Raw genomic sequence first — 14,340 nt, 5'->3', positions numbered from 1 at the left:
TAGATTTTTCAAAACCTATTATTCTAACCCATCTCTGTGTTATATAGATACTATGGCTTTCAGTACAGATCTTCCTGATAATTTGTGAGTGTGTCCATTGTTTTAGGTGTCAGAATGAATGAAGATTGCGGATGTGATAGGAGAAAAGAACTATAAGGAGGTGAGTAGAACCTTGCAAGCTCCTTTCCTACAAGTCACTATCTGTGCATCACTTGTCTCCTAAGATTTCTGTGTCCCTCTGCTGTTGAAAGCTCATGTTGCAGGGTACCAGGTCACTTCTTGCAGGGTCCTCTGAAGCCCATTGATGTCTGTCTCACAGTTATATTCAGGTTCTTGCTTTCACTCACCTTCCGTGATTTTCCTGTATTTGTTATTTTGACCTTGAGTATACTTTATCACTGTTAAAATCTGAAGAAGATCAAAGCGTTGTGCCTGCTACCTGCTCTACATTTGACACATAAGTATCCTCTTGGCTAACTCTGGTTTGGACCAGAGTCCTCAGAGTTCAGTGATTAGATATCTTTATCTGTAAGCTATCTTTAGTACTTTCTTGCATCTTTTTCTCATGTTATTTTTGGATACCAAGAATCCACACAGTAGACCAACCCATTGTAATTATAGTGCTATATAATAGTTTTGCCTATTGTATTTGCATTTTGCGTGTACTGAGTGTTTTCCAAATATAAGCTTCTCTGCTTGTAGTCTGACAAGGGCACTAGTAAGGTATCTCCTTGTCCTGGATTGGGTGATGTGACTATCTTTCAGCACAGAGCTGGGACCAGGATTCCTCAGTCCTGTAGGTGGAACAATAGGTCTCATCCTTGGATCCTTCACACTGATCTTAGGAATTAGGAAGTATGTTAGGAGATCTAAGAAGCCACAGTGCTTTCTGTGGTGTCTGTTTGTGGAGATGAATTGATAGGAATAAGATGATGCTCATCTTACTATTACTCCACTCTTGGCAGTGTCTTAGACCAAGAGTTCTCAAAGTGAGAACCCAAGACTAGCAGCATCGCCTTTATCTAGGAATGGTAGAAATTGTTACAAATATGAATTCTTGGACCCTATTCCATACCTACTAAATCAACAACTGTGTTTTATGAGGTTCGTTTGTTTTAATTGGAAGAGTTTTTGAATCATCTCCACAACCATGGTACACTGCATTTCCATCACCCCAAACAGTGCTTGCATTTGTATTTGGAGTCAGTATTCTTTCTTACAACCTCATTCCTAGCAAGCAGTGATCTGGTGTCACAGTAGAAATTCCTTTTCCAGAATTTCATATAAATAGAGTCATAATTCGTAACAATGTGTAAGTTTTTGTGTCTGGACTCTTAGCATAATATTGTTGAAACTTATCCATGCTGTATGTATCAATAGATGATTCCTTTTTATGGGTGTATAATTTGTCATTATATGGGTATACCATGATTTGTCTTTACCATTTACCAGTTAAGGAACATTTGGCTTCTTCCCACTTTGGGACAATTATGAATAAAGCTGCAATGAGTATCTGCATATAAGACTTTGGGTAGAAAGAGAAAGAGAGCTTTTTTTTTTTTCAGACAGGATCTTGCTCTGTAATTCAGGCTGGCCTTGGACTCATTATGTAACCTAAACTGACCTTGAACTTGCAGCAATCCTCCTACTTCAGCCTCTCAAGTACTAGGATTACAGGCATGCGTCACTATCCCCGACTTATATTTTTATTATCTTGGGTGAATACTTTGGAATGCAATTGCTGGGTCTTGTAGTAAATGTGTATTAACTCTAACCAGAAGCCAAACTGTTTAAAAAATGGCTGTAGCTCTTTTCATTCTCACCAGCGATATATGGAAATTCCAGTTGCTCTTATCCTCACCAATACTTGGTATTAATAGTTTTTTAATTTTAGCTATTCTAGTCAATATGAAGTGGTATCTCTTTGTAAAAGTTCTTTACATACTATGAGTATATATCTTTTATTGGACAAACCAATTTATATGTAATTCTTCCAGTCTGTGGTTGTTTTGGGCTCATCTTTTCATTTTTCTGAGTGGTAGCTTTTGCTTTGTTTTGGTTTGGTTTTTGATTTTTCTTGAGACTCAGTTTTGCTATGTAGTTCACGCTGGCCTTGAATGCACAATGTAGCTGAGGCTGGCCTACAACTCATGGCGATCCTCCTGCCTCAGACTCCCGAGTGCTGAGATTACAGGTGTGCAACCCCACACCTAGCTCAGTGGTAGCTTTTGAAGGGTAAAGTTTTTAATTTTGACAGGCCTAGTTTATCATCTTTTTCTCTTTATTTCCTAGTTTGTACTTTTATGCCCTACTTTAAACAATTGTCACAAAATCATTAAGATTTTCTCTATAGGATGCAAAATCATATTAATAAATCAGTAGCTTTTTAAATACCAATAATGAACTAAGTGGGACAGAAATCAAGAAAATAATTCCATCCACAACAGCTTAAAGAAACACATAAGAATCAACCTAACCAAGGAGTTGAAAGACCTCTGAAATGAAAATTACGGAACACAGAAGAAAGACAGTGAATAAGACACTAGAAGATGGAAAGACCTCCTATGTTCGTGGGTTAGCAAAATTAATATTGTCAACATGGCCATATTACCAAAAGCTATCTACAGATTTGTTGCAATCCCCATCAGAATTCTCATGATATTCTTCATAGAACTGGAAAAAAACCCCTAAATTTCATATGGAAACACAGAAGACCCAGAATAGCCAAAGCTATCCTAAGCAAAAAGAGCAAGGTTGGAGGCATCAAATTTTCAAATTGTATTACAAAGCACACTAACAAAAACAGCATGATACTGGCACCAAAATAGACCAATGAATAGAATCCAGGACACAGAAACAAACCCATGCAACTAGACCCCTCTGATTCTTAACAAAGGAGCCAAAATCATATGTTGGAGAAAAGATGGCCTCTTTAGCAAATGGTGCTGGGAACACTAGATACCGCATGTAGAAGATTGAAACTAGATCCCTGTCTTTCACCCTGTACAAAAATCAATCCAAAATGAAGCTGGATGTGGTGGTACACACTGAGGGAGGAGAATTGCCACAAGTTTGAGGCTAGCCTGGGCTACACAGTGAATCCCAGGCCAGCAACATAGCAACAGAGTCCAGTTTATAACACACAATTTTCCCTCTTGGGCAGTAATGTGTCCTGGGATTAGATTAACTCAGTATCATCTGCCTCAGCTGTGTGTAATGGTCAATGACATGAAGTCATGTGAGTACTCAGAAATACTATCCCCTGTAGACACCAGACCCACCTGGAGTGGGCACATGTGATTAGTACTGGATTACCGAGTATCAATGGTCATTGCTGCAAGTTAGTCATGAGGGATCAGGACGGAAGTGTGCCTGAAACCCTCTCCTCCTGTATCTGCTTTCCTCTCACTCTCAGTTCTGTCCTGTTGATTTTTATTTTTAATAAAGGTCTCTCTTGAGAGAGACCTGGAACCCCGGAAAGCACCGACTTTTAAAGAAAGAAAAGGAGACAGCCTGGGGGACAAACAGCAGTTTAATTCCTCTGGATTCGACAATCACAAAGGAAAGAAGCAAGGCTTTTATACATGTAGGAAAGTAGCTTAGTTATTCTGGCTATTGTCTTTCTGGTTTTCACCTCTGATGATAACCAGTGACTTTAAGTGACTCATAAAAGCTACAGGAGAATTCACATGTTCCCTGTTTCCATTCACCAATCCCGTACATCAAAGAGCACATTGCAGCCCTCTTCTTATCAGATAGTATCAAGAGAACAGGACAACTTTAGGCAAAAATCAAGCCCAGTGGCACATCACAGATGTGCATAGTGAGTCGTATCTCTCTTACCACCCGTAGAGTCATTGGGTTACGGTCCTCTGATCCTGGAAAATGATAAATAAGAAAACTAGGAAAACCTGTTTTTCTCCTGTGAGACTTTTACAAGGTCTCAAAGTTTTCTGTCATTCTTTTTTTTTTTTTTTTGTATTAAATTCTTTTATTGGTACATTGTAGGTATACAACACAATTACATTTCTCATTGGGAATTGTACCTTTATATACTGCATCTTGGTTCTTATTTTTTCCCCATTCCTAGCCCTCTCTTCACCCCCTCCACCCTTCCCTATTTACAAAGCCTTTATTTCCATTTTTTCCATTTCTCATCATTTTTTCCTTTCCCTTCTTTCCTTTCCCCTGCCCCTCCCACTACCCCTACCCCTTTGGACCTTTTCTTCCTATTTTACATTATCGATTATTCATTCTAATCATTGGTACATTTTAGGTATACAATATAATGACATTCATCATTGGAAATTTACACCTTTACATAGTCTCTCTTGGTTCTTATTTTTCACCCTTGCCCAGCCCTCCCTTCAACCCTTCCAGTCCTCCCTGTTTACAAAGATTTTGTTCCTATTTTTCCATTTTCTCATATTAATCCCATTCCATTCTTGTGGAATTTCTGGCAGACTTGTGGAATTTCCCAGAAACGACTTAATTCTCTTAGTTAACAAACTTCTTGTGATCTATTCTTACAACTAGATAGCTGAATTCTACCATTTCCCACACTGTCCAGCTTTTGCTCAAATCTCACCCACTCAGTAAAACTCCATTGTGTACATTAGGCAGCCCCTCCTCCAGCACTCAAAAGTGCTATCCCAGTACTCTCTTTCCTTGTAGTGCTTACTACCCTCCAGCACACAGTGTGGTTCACTGGTTTGTTGTGGTAGTTATTGATAGTGGATTCATCCTATCACACTGTGCCTCCCATAGGGGCAGGGGTATTTGTTGGTCTAGTGACGTATCTCACATGCCTAGAACAGAGCTTGGCACATAGTAGGTCCTTAATGAATTAAGTTGTTGAATGAATCAGCCAAGTGGTTTAAAGTCAAAACAAGCCAAAGGAAAGCCTGAAGCTTTTAAAAAATTACATCAAAGCTCCTCTCTCACCAAGTCAGGGAGTTCCAGATCTACACTATCCTCTTAAGGGCTGTTTGATGATCAAGATTATGCCTTACTGGAGACCTCTGCACTAGGTTCCAGTCTCCTGCCCAGTGTATGACACAGGGTTGAAGAAAGACTCAAAGACAGAATTAAGGAAAAAAAGCGGGGACCCAAGATAGCCAGTGCTGAGCAACCAGCAAAGGCCCTGGTCAGCCTAAGCTACTGATTTTATTGGTAATCAGATGGGGGTAAAGGAGAACTAGGTGTGAGGATGTGCAGTTGTGCAGTTGCTATGGATACTAATGCAGGCAAGATTTGTAAAGGAAAAGAAAGACTAAGCATTCTCAAATTAGGAACAGAATAGACAAAAGGTAGGGTTGTAGTTAGAACCTTGTCCTTCTAGTTAAGAAAATTTTAGTTGTGGGAATGGAATTTGGGTGCAAGTTACTTTGACCTCAGCTACTATATTATCTCATATTGAGCCCCACAGCTTCACAGGCATTTCTCTTGATCTCTGTTGTGGCCATTAACAGGGAGGTCATGCTAACCTGTGCACTACTGTGGTGCTTATGAGGTGCTTCTATGAGTCACGTAAGCTTCAGTTGGACTTGCTTCTTAAAATGAGCCAGTTGTGAGCTTAACTCTTCACAGTCTGCACTGCTTACAGCTTGCTTTGGGCATAATACATAAGGAGTCCCCCACAATGCCTAAACCCCCTCTTCCAGGAGCCACCTTGACACTATGTGCGGCAGTCTTGGTTACCCATCCCTGTCATAGGTTTCAACAACAAGTCACCGTACGCAGTTAGAACAGCACTGCGTTGTGCAGTGGGCAGCCAGAGCATATTCATGGAGATGAATGTGAGTATTTAAAAGATGAGAGAGCCAAGTGTGGTGATGCACATCTGTAATCTCAGCACTTAGGAGGCTGCAGCAGGAGTATCATAGTGAGTTCAAGACTAGCCTGGGCAACATAGCAAGAACCTGCTCAAAAAACAAACAAAAAAAGATGGGTGATGTGTCACACATGGTTGAGTTAATGTCTCCAGTGATCAGGATCCTCTTGTTCTGAATTTTTTAGCCATTGATTCATTTGTAGGGCTGAAAATAAGAACAAATCAGCGCTTAAGGGGTGAGAAAACAATCTGTATGTTTCTCTCCATGCTATGTGTAGCTCTGACCTCCTCCTGTTTTTCAGGGTGATAAGGCTGACAGCTTTTACATCATCGAGTCTGGTGAAGTGCACATCATGATTAGGAGCAAGGTGAGTGTGTGTGGATGGTGTGAGGACACAGGGGCCAGGTGCATGCACAGGAAGTACTGCAACACACAGTGTGAGATGTGTTCAGGGTGTCAAGCAATCATTGTAGTGATGTGGGATTAGTTTCCCTCTGGTTCTCCTGCCTTCACCTCTACCTTATAATTAATGATATGAGCAATATTGGCACACAGACAAATAAGAAAAAGATAACTATAATAGAAAACGGGGACATTATATAATGAAAAATGCATATGGAATGAATACAAAGAAAGTTCCCTTTTTAGAGTCCTGTCAGGGGAGATCTCCAGAACATTATGTATTATTATGGCCATTTGAAACACAGGCATGGTGGTGCACACCTGTAATGCCAGCACTGGGGAGACTGAGACAAGAGGATCATCAGGAATTTGAGGTCAGCCTGGACTACATAATGAGTCAAGTCCAGCCTGAACCACACAGTGATACTTTGTCTTAAAAACAAAATAAAAACAAATAAAATAAAAGATACAGTCACTTGATAGATGAGGAGACCTAGAAAACTAGTGATCTATAAATGGAGGGAGTGAGGCTTACCAGCAAGTCCATCATCATTAGACTTCCTTGGTTTTTTTTCCCTCTTTCCTTTTCTTTCTCTTTACTTTTTTGAAAAAAATTTGGAGAACATAGATTGTGTTAAAATAATGAGAGGTAGCACATGCCTGTAAACTCAGAACTTGGGAGGCTGAGGCAGGTGGATCGCTGCAAATTCAAGGCCTGCATGGGCTACATAGTGAGTTCAAAGCCAACCTGAACTGCATAGTGAGACCCTGTCTCAAAAAACAAACAAAAATAGTGAGTTATGTATGAAACCTATTGGTAAAATATATTTAGTACAGGTTAATAAGTATGGAAAAAAGAGAAAAAATATGACTATTAGAGAGAGTGAAAAAATATGGTTATTATTTGTGTGTGTGTTACTGGGGATTGCACCCAGGCCCATTGCACTAAGCTACATTCCCAGCCCTTTTTTTTTTTGTACCGGGGATTGAGCTTGGGACCTTGCACTTGCAAGGTAGGCGGCAGCACCACTGAGCTAAATCCCCGGCACCCCCAGACCTTTTTATTTTGAGACAGGGTTTTACTAAGTTTCCCAGGGAGGGCTGCAACTGGCAATCCTCCTGCCTCGCCTCCAGAGTGCTGGGACTGCAGTCATTTACCACTACATTGGGCTAAGATACTTGTTTCTTCATTAAAAATAGATCTATTGTTTCACATGAAATAGTAGTTTGAAAGTTTCGTGTTCTTAAAGTTTTTCAACAACTGACATTTATCTCTATGTTTTTTTGTTTGTTTTTTGTTTTTTGAGATGGAGCCTTGCTATGTAGTCCAGGCTGGCCTTGAACTTGTGGCAGTCCTCCTGCCTCAGTCTCCTGAGTGCTGGGATTGCAGGCATGCGTTACCTCTCTGTTTCTTAAATTTTCTTGGGCACTTCCTGTCATCAGGGCAGAATGTTATGTGGATGCCACCTGTCACAGCATGGCACCTGGGAATTGGAGGACTTGTCAAAAAGGCAGAGCTTCTGAGTATGGAAGTGCATGCATGCCTGTAACCTCAGCACTCAGGAGGCTGAGGCAGGAGGCCACCCTGGACTATATAATGAGACTCCGTCTCAAAAAGCAGAACAACAAAAAAAGCAGAGCCATCAGCTCTACCCTAGATCTGCTGAGTCAGAATCTGCATTGTCTGAAAATTTGCATTATGAGGGAGCTGATGTATGTAAGTGAGAGTGCTGTCCTAGAGAAGGGACTCAGTGGATGTGAATGTCTGCAGTCCTGGAGCTGCTGTAGAATTGCAAAGAGAACACAGCTCCCATGGGACCAATCAGCTTCAGAGCTCACAGGTCACTGTAGAAACAGGGAAAGAAGAAAAGTCAAACCATGTAAGCTAGTGAACTTATCCTTCAGAACAAGTAAACAGTTATCTCTTTGCCTATAACATAAAGTGGTTCTTAGAGATCAAGACTAATTCTTACTAATAAATTATAATTTTTTACTCAAATTACTGCTTAGCTCAGCAGATGGGTTAAAAAAATAGGAAACTCTAGATATTAAATACAATGTAGTAGATTATAAAATATTTACTGAACCATTCTTAAAAATAAGGGGTAGGGAAATTAACTCAGAATATAGATGATACTTAGAAAATTTATCTTTGTAAAGAACAGTTTAAGACAGGCAGTCTCAATCAAATCAAAGAGAAGAAATCCAAGGTTGTGGCTTATTATCTAAGAGAAGTTTATAATTTAGAAAGAATTAGAAAAAGACCTTGTCTTTCTCACTCTATAGCAGAAGTTGGCAGCTCCCAGAAAATGGTCTGCACCTTTCTTCTTGACATTTAGCCATTATTTGAAAAATACTAGGTCTCAGGTGGAGCCCCAGGGAAAGCCAACTCTTCTAATGAAACCAGACCACTGAGATGAGTGCATGGAGTTCACATGATGTGGGTAGAGTGCAGTTAGTTTCTCTGTAACTGTGTTGAGTGTGCTGAAAAGTGTTGAGTGTATGCAACTGGACATGGCCAGCTATGATCCTCGTAGCTCACATAAAGTTCTCTGCCTGGTGTAGACTAAAACAAACAAGGATGCTGGGAGCCAGGAGGTTGAGATTGCCCGCTGCCACAAGGGGCAGTACTTTGGAGAGCTTGCACTGGTCACCAACAAACTTAGAGCTGCTTCAGTTTATGCAGCTAGAAGTGTCACCTCCTTAGGTAAGAAAAGTTCTTCATGCATTAATACTTTTTTTTAATGTGCAGTATTTTTTTCCACCAGCTCTCACTCACATTTAGGCCTGGACAGTTTGTATCACCAACCAGAGATGGGTTAATATTTTCTTTTAATGAACTTTTTCTGTGGGGGTTTCCTGGGCATTGAACCCAGAGCCTCACACATGCTAAGCACACACTCCAACACTGAGCTACTCCCAGTGCCCTAGTAGATATTTCTGCGCACTGAATACAGCCTGTGAGTGAGACAGATACACACCCATCCAGTCATGTGAAAAGAGTAGTAATGGGGGCAAGGCTATGGGAGAACAGGGAAAACAGGTGCTGTTGGACTCTCCAAGTCTTAAACTTACTGAATTTATTATCTTGGATGGAATTTCCTTTTTTTTTTTTTTTTAATTAAATGGAGACAATGTCATGCTAATTTGCTAAGTTACCCAGGCTGGCTTTAAATTTGGAATCATCTTGTCTTAATATCCCAGAGTTCTGGGATTACAGGCATGCACTACCACACTTGGCTTCCAAATCCAAACAAAGATGACTCCATGGATGACCCCTACATTCATGTGGAGACAGCTCTTTTCCCAAGTATCTGTGGGTGCATTTAAGAGAAGGCTAGAATGCAGAAAATGACTTGAATTGTTAGGGTAGAGAACTCATTCTCCCCCTCACCTCTTTTTAACAATGTAGTTATGGATGTTCAAGCATTTGAGAGACTTCTGGGGCTCTGCATGGATGTAATGAAGAGGAATACCTTACACTATGAAGAATAGCTAGTGAAGATGTTTGGCTCCAGCTTGGATCTACTGACCCTGGACAATAGATATTCCACATCTCAGAGCCTTCTTGGTGTAACACCAGACCTTTCTGGTCAGCCACAGAACACATACAAAAAATTGACACGAGGCTGGTCATTTGGCTCAGTGGTTTTGCCGCCTGCTGCACAAGCTCAAGGACCCGAGTTCAATTCCTGGTACCAAAAAAAAAAAAATTGACACGACAGAACTGTTCCTGCTGTTGCCACCATTGCTGCAATTGCTGTGGTTTGGGGCATTTAGAAAATTTGAAAGTCAGCACTAAAGGATGCAGAGAGGTTTGACCCATACCTCCACTTTGCTTCTGAAAGCCCATTATTAAACCACTTGTAATGATTACTCCAACCCAGTTTTCGCATCTTTGGTTTAGAATGGCATGTCTCTCCAACAGTTTAAGTGCCTGATATAAAGTTCAAAGTGTAAACATCCTTCTTTTCTCTCTTGCTGCTACTATTGCTTTTGGAAGTTACGATAAAGTCTGCAGAAACCTGTTGGATAACTGTAGAACCCTCTTCCCATCTTTTTCAAGCGAAGAAATGTAGCCTTCAGTCTCTTCATCTGTCCTTTAAGAAAGTCCACAATGTGTTCACAATTGCTGCCTTTGATTTTATAGTAGAAAATGGTACCACATGTGATGGAGGTCTGAGGTCCACTGGCATTGTTTGGCCTGCTAACAGCTTCACACATTTTGGCTGTTTGCAAATCCATGGTGATGCTTATAGAAAGGCATGGCAGGTCAGTACTCCACAGCCGACTGAGGTTAGTAGAACCCATGTTAGAGCAAAAATAATTAAATTCAGCACATTTTACCAGTAGTAGAGAGCAAGGAAAGGTTTTTCTGGGTTAGACGTTTTTTCTTTTGCTTTGGTGAATGTTTTGTTTAATCTCTGCAGTTTGCATGAATGAATGGTCATCATTTATAAGGAGCCAGGGCTGGCCATTTTTCATTTGGTTAGAGAATGGTGCCAGTAGAAGTAGCCAGAGTCTGAGGTGCCATTACTTTATCTGAGCTAAATACTTTCCTCAGCAGGTCCGGCTATTTCTTGTTCCCACTTGCTTCTACTAGCTAATGGCAGTATGCTGACAAGAAGTGCTGCACGGACAGCCCATTCCTTCTGCTCCAGTTGTTGTATAGTTTGGATGTCAAACTATCAATTTTTCTTTTTGGTATTGGGGATCAAGCTTGGGACCTTGTGCTTGCAAGGCAGGCAGTGGAACCACTGAGCTAGATCCCTGGCCCTTGAACTATCAGTTTTTGAATTCTTTACAAGCTCTGCTCTGCTCTTCTCTTTCTTTTAATAAAGTATTTCTTGGCTGGGTGTGGTGGAGGACACCTGTAGTCCCAGCACTCGGGAGGCTAAGGCAGGAAGATTTCTGTGAGCTCAAGGCCAGCCTGGGCTACGTAATGAATTCAAGGCCAGCCTGAACTACAGAGTGAGACCCTGTCTCAAAAAAAAAAAAAATTATTTCTCTGTTAGGGAGATTCCCCTTGGTATGTATTCATCTATATGGAGCTTGTCAGCTGCCTCAGACATTCATTCTAAAGTTCAACTCTGTGTTAGTTTCCAAAACTTGGCGTCACCGGGACTGGGGATAGAGCTCAGTGGTGGTGTACTCACCCAGCAATCATGAGGCCCTGGGTTCACTCCTCAGCACCACACACAAAAAAACAAAAGGCATCATTTACAGTTTCATAGAATTACTGTGAAGACCTTTTTAATTAAGATGTTGGGATATTTGGGGTTCTAATTGCTCATCCCCAAAGACAGTAATTTAACTTGTTTTTAAAACATTTTTAACCTTTTAATTTTAGCAGGTAAAATTCTAATGAATTATCCTAATTAGCTATATTTCAGAATGATTTTTTTTTCTTCAGAATGATTTAGAATCAGATGCTACAAGGGATCCATGAAGTAGGACTCTTTTTCAGACTACCCTGGGTAACCTATGTTGGAACTCTCAGAATCATGAAAGGTAACTAATGTAACTAATACTCCCAAACAAGCAGCTAACACTGGGAAAGCCCATGTGGTGATCCTACATTTTCCTAAGGTTCTTCTTTTCTATGATGTTGCTTTATTATCAAGTAAATTCAGAAAGCAGGTCTTGTACTTTACCAGATAAGAACCACACTTGTTTCTTGCAAAGATAGCAGGTGCATTGGGCTTTAAGAGTGACCCAGAAGTCCAGCCTCAGACTTTGTTAGGACTGTGAGTGCTGAGAAGATCCCCCTTGCCACTTCTTCATGCCAGCATTGGTTAGGGTGGTCTGAATCCTGTTCCAGTTACCACTAGGTATGGGCCTTCTCACAAGTCCCACTATGTCTTTCCTTTCACAAAACCCTCCTTGACACCCTGATGCATTGATGGTTACCATTTTATAGGTTAGAATTCATCATGTTCATGTCCTCCTGCTCCAACTCCAATGGACATAGGCTCATCAGTCCAGATCCTTACTGCATGTGAGTCCCCTGGGGCAGAGGATTAAGAGGGTGGGCCCGTAGCTTGAAGGAAGGAAACATTAAAGGGAGCAGTATGAATGAGGAAGAGCAAAGCTATTATCATAGTGTTCCAGTTCCCTTTGCAGCTTGGAGAATCAGAGGTGACAGACCAAGTTTGACTGAGGCCTGAGGTGTCTCCATTGTGCCAAGCAAGACCGACACTGACAGGTGAGCCTCACAGGGAGGAATGCATGTTGGAAAGGGATTCCTTTGTTGTTTCATGTTTTGTTCTAAGGGTTGGAGCTTTATGCCCTCTTTCCTATTTTTGTTGTTGATTTTGGATGGCACAGAATGTTTCTGAGAGGCTTAGGCTTGAGGTCCAAGCTGCAGTGTTTTCCTTCCTTTTGGCCCTGCTTTTCCTCATTCTCTTTTCTTGGCTGAATTTTCTGAAGGAAAGGTTTGTGCGTTCTTGTCCTCTTGGTCAATAGTCTTCATATAGAATTATAATATGTATAATTGCTATATACTCTCAGAAACCAGAAGAGAGCTTTTCTTTGAGCAGCTGAGTGAGTGAATTCAGCAGCAAAGTGGGAAGTAGTCCTCCAGCCAGGAGAGATGGTGTTCATCCCGAGTGCCCAGATTCTGGGCAGGGCACCATGGACACAGTGTGTTGTGTCGTGTCACAGAGTATAGTCTTCTCTTCCTTAGAAAAAGGAAGCATTTTGCACAGAGACAAAGGAAAAGGACCCATGAATGTCATCTTTTATCTTTTGTTTTCAATGGGTTGATGTTGGAATTTTTGTTTTTGACATGTATTTATAAAATCAATCTTGCCAAGATACAAGTTACTTTGATTTTTCACTATAATTACCTCTTGTTCCTCCTGTCTTGACTGCTGATGTTCCTCAGTGAGTCTAATGTTTATTCTATGGGAAGCAGCCTTCCCATGGTTTCCCTTTACACACCAGCAGGGCTATTTTTATACTTAAAAAAAAAATAGTAAGATAACTGTCACTAACCTCATGGGGGACTTGCAGAAAATCATTTAGCCCACCTTGATTGAAGGGTAGAGTCCTCATTGTTTTTTTAAGCTTGTAATAAATGGTACCTAATTCAGCATTATTGTGCTACCTCAAGGGTAAAAATGTTTTAAGGTTATTTTGGTCCTGAGTTCTACATACAGTGTTTGAAATGTCTTTCAATTGGAGTTATTTTTTAAGTCATTGGGGTGAATCTTGTTTTAACCTGTTTTACACTTGTATTTTAATCTCAGAAGAATGGTTGGAAGCAATTTTTGTTTTGTGGTATTGAACATATTTATATTTAAAAGTCATTAAGAATTAAATCATTATTTGCCATAAACAAAGTTGGGATTTTTAAAAAGGAAACTCAGGGCTTGGCTTTACTCTTGGTTAATGAAGGACTGACAAATCATGTCTGACTTTCTGGTGCAGTGTGTTGTGGGTTTTTCTTCTCTTCTAGACCACTGCAGTACTCATCTGGGGGGTGCACTTTTGGTTTTTTTTGAAACAGGGTTAGGCTGGCCTTGAACTCACTATGTAGCCCAGGCTGGCCTCCAACTTGTACTCATGGAGATCGTGCCTCAGCCTCCCAAGTGCTGGCGTATGAGCCACCACACCTGGCAGATACACTGTTTAGATTGGTGTCTCCTAGTTTGGAGCTCCTGAAAAGCAGGGAGAAGTCCTGGGATATGTAGATATGCACAATTCAGGGTTCATTAGAGAAGGAGAGAGGAGAGGGGAGAGGGGGAAGAGGGGAGAGGGGAGAGGGGAGAGAGAGAAGAGCGATTTGGTTTGGATCTGAGTCCAGAGGCCGAAAAACCAAGAGAACTAATGCTGTAGTTGTTGTCTAAAGGTCAGAAGGCTTAAAATTCAGGAAGATCTGATGGTTCCATTTGAGTCTGAAGGCAGGATAAAAGCCATTGTGTCAGTTCAGAGGTAGTCAAGAAGGAAAATTCTCTTCTACTTGGGGAAGGTCAGGCTTTTTATGCTAATCCGGCTTATGCCTGATTATATGAGGCCCACCCATATTAGAGAGACCAGTCTGGTTTTTTTTTTCCCCTCTCTCTTCTTTTCCATTAAGTTTATTGGTACATTTTAGGTATAA

General features: G+C 40.8%; 1 protein-coding gene across 6 annotated transcripts in view; it reads left to right on the top strand.

Annotated features, from left to right (window-relative positions):
* Positions 1-14,340, top strand: part of Prkar2a (protein kinase cAMP-dependent type II regulatory subunit alpha) — an 81,098-nt gene that overhangs the window by 46,208 nt on the left and 20,550 nt on the right. The window contains exons 2-6 of one of the 6 annotated variants that reach the window (XR_015441092.1): positions 107-160; positions 6,136-6,201; positions 8,802-8,943; positions 11,650-11,747; positions 12,157-12,441. Coding sequence is in view for 1 of the 6 variants with exons in the window: in XM_087186901.1 (XP_087043027.1) it covers positions 119-160; positions 6,136-6,201; positions 8,802-8,943; positions 9,649-9,731 (333 nt within the window). In the remaining 5 variants the exon portion in view is untranslated. Of the gene's footprint in view, positions 1-106; positions 161-6,135; positions 6,202-8,801; positions 8,944-9,648; positions 10,119-11,649; positions 12,442-14,340 lie in introns of those variants that run through there. The other 5 variants (XR_015441091.1, XR_015441089.1, XR_015441088.1 and 2 more) reach the window with 5 other exon arrangements.

The sequence above is a fragment of the Heterocephalus glaber genome, unplaced genomic scaffold (assembly GCF_053883595.1).
Source record: "Heterocephalus glaber isolate CG9 unplaced genomic scaffold, H.glaber_assembly_v1.0 deba00001504, whole genome shotgun sequence".
Lineage (NCBI taxonomy): Eukaryota > Metazoa > Chordata > Mammalia > Rodentia > Bathyergidae > Heterocephalus > Heterocephalus glaber.
The sequence above is the reverse complement of the archived record's forward strand: the minus strand, read 5'-3'. Positions and strand labels throughout refer to the sequence as shown.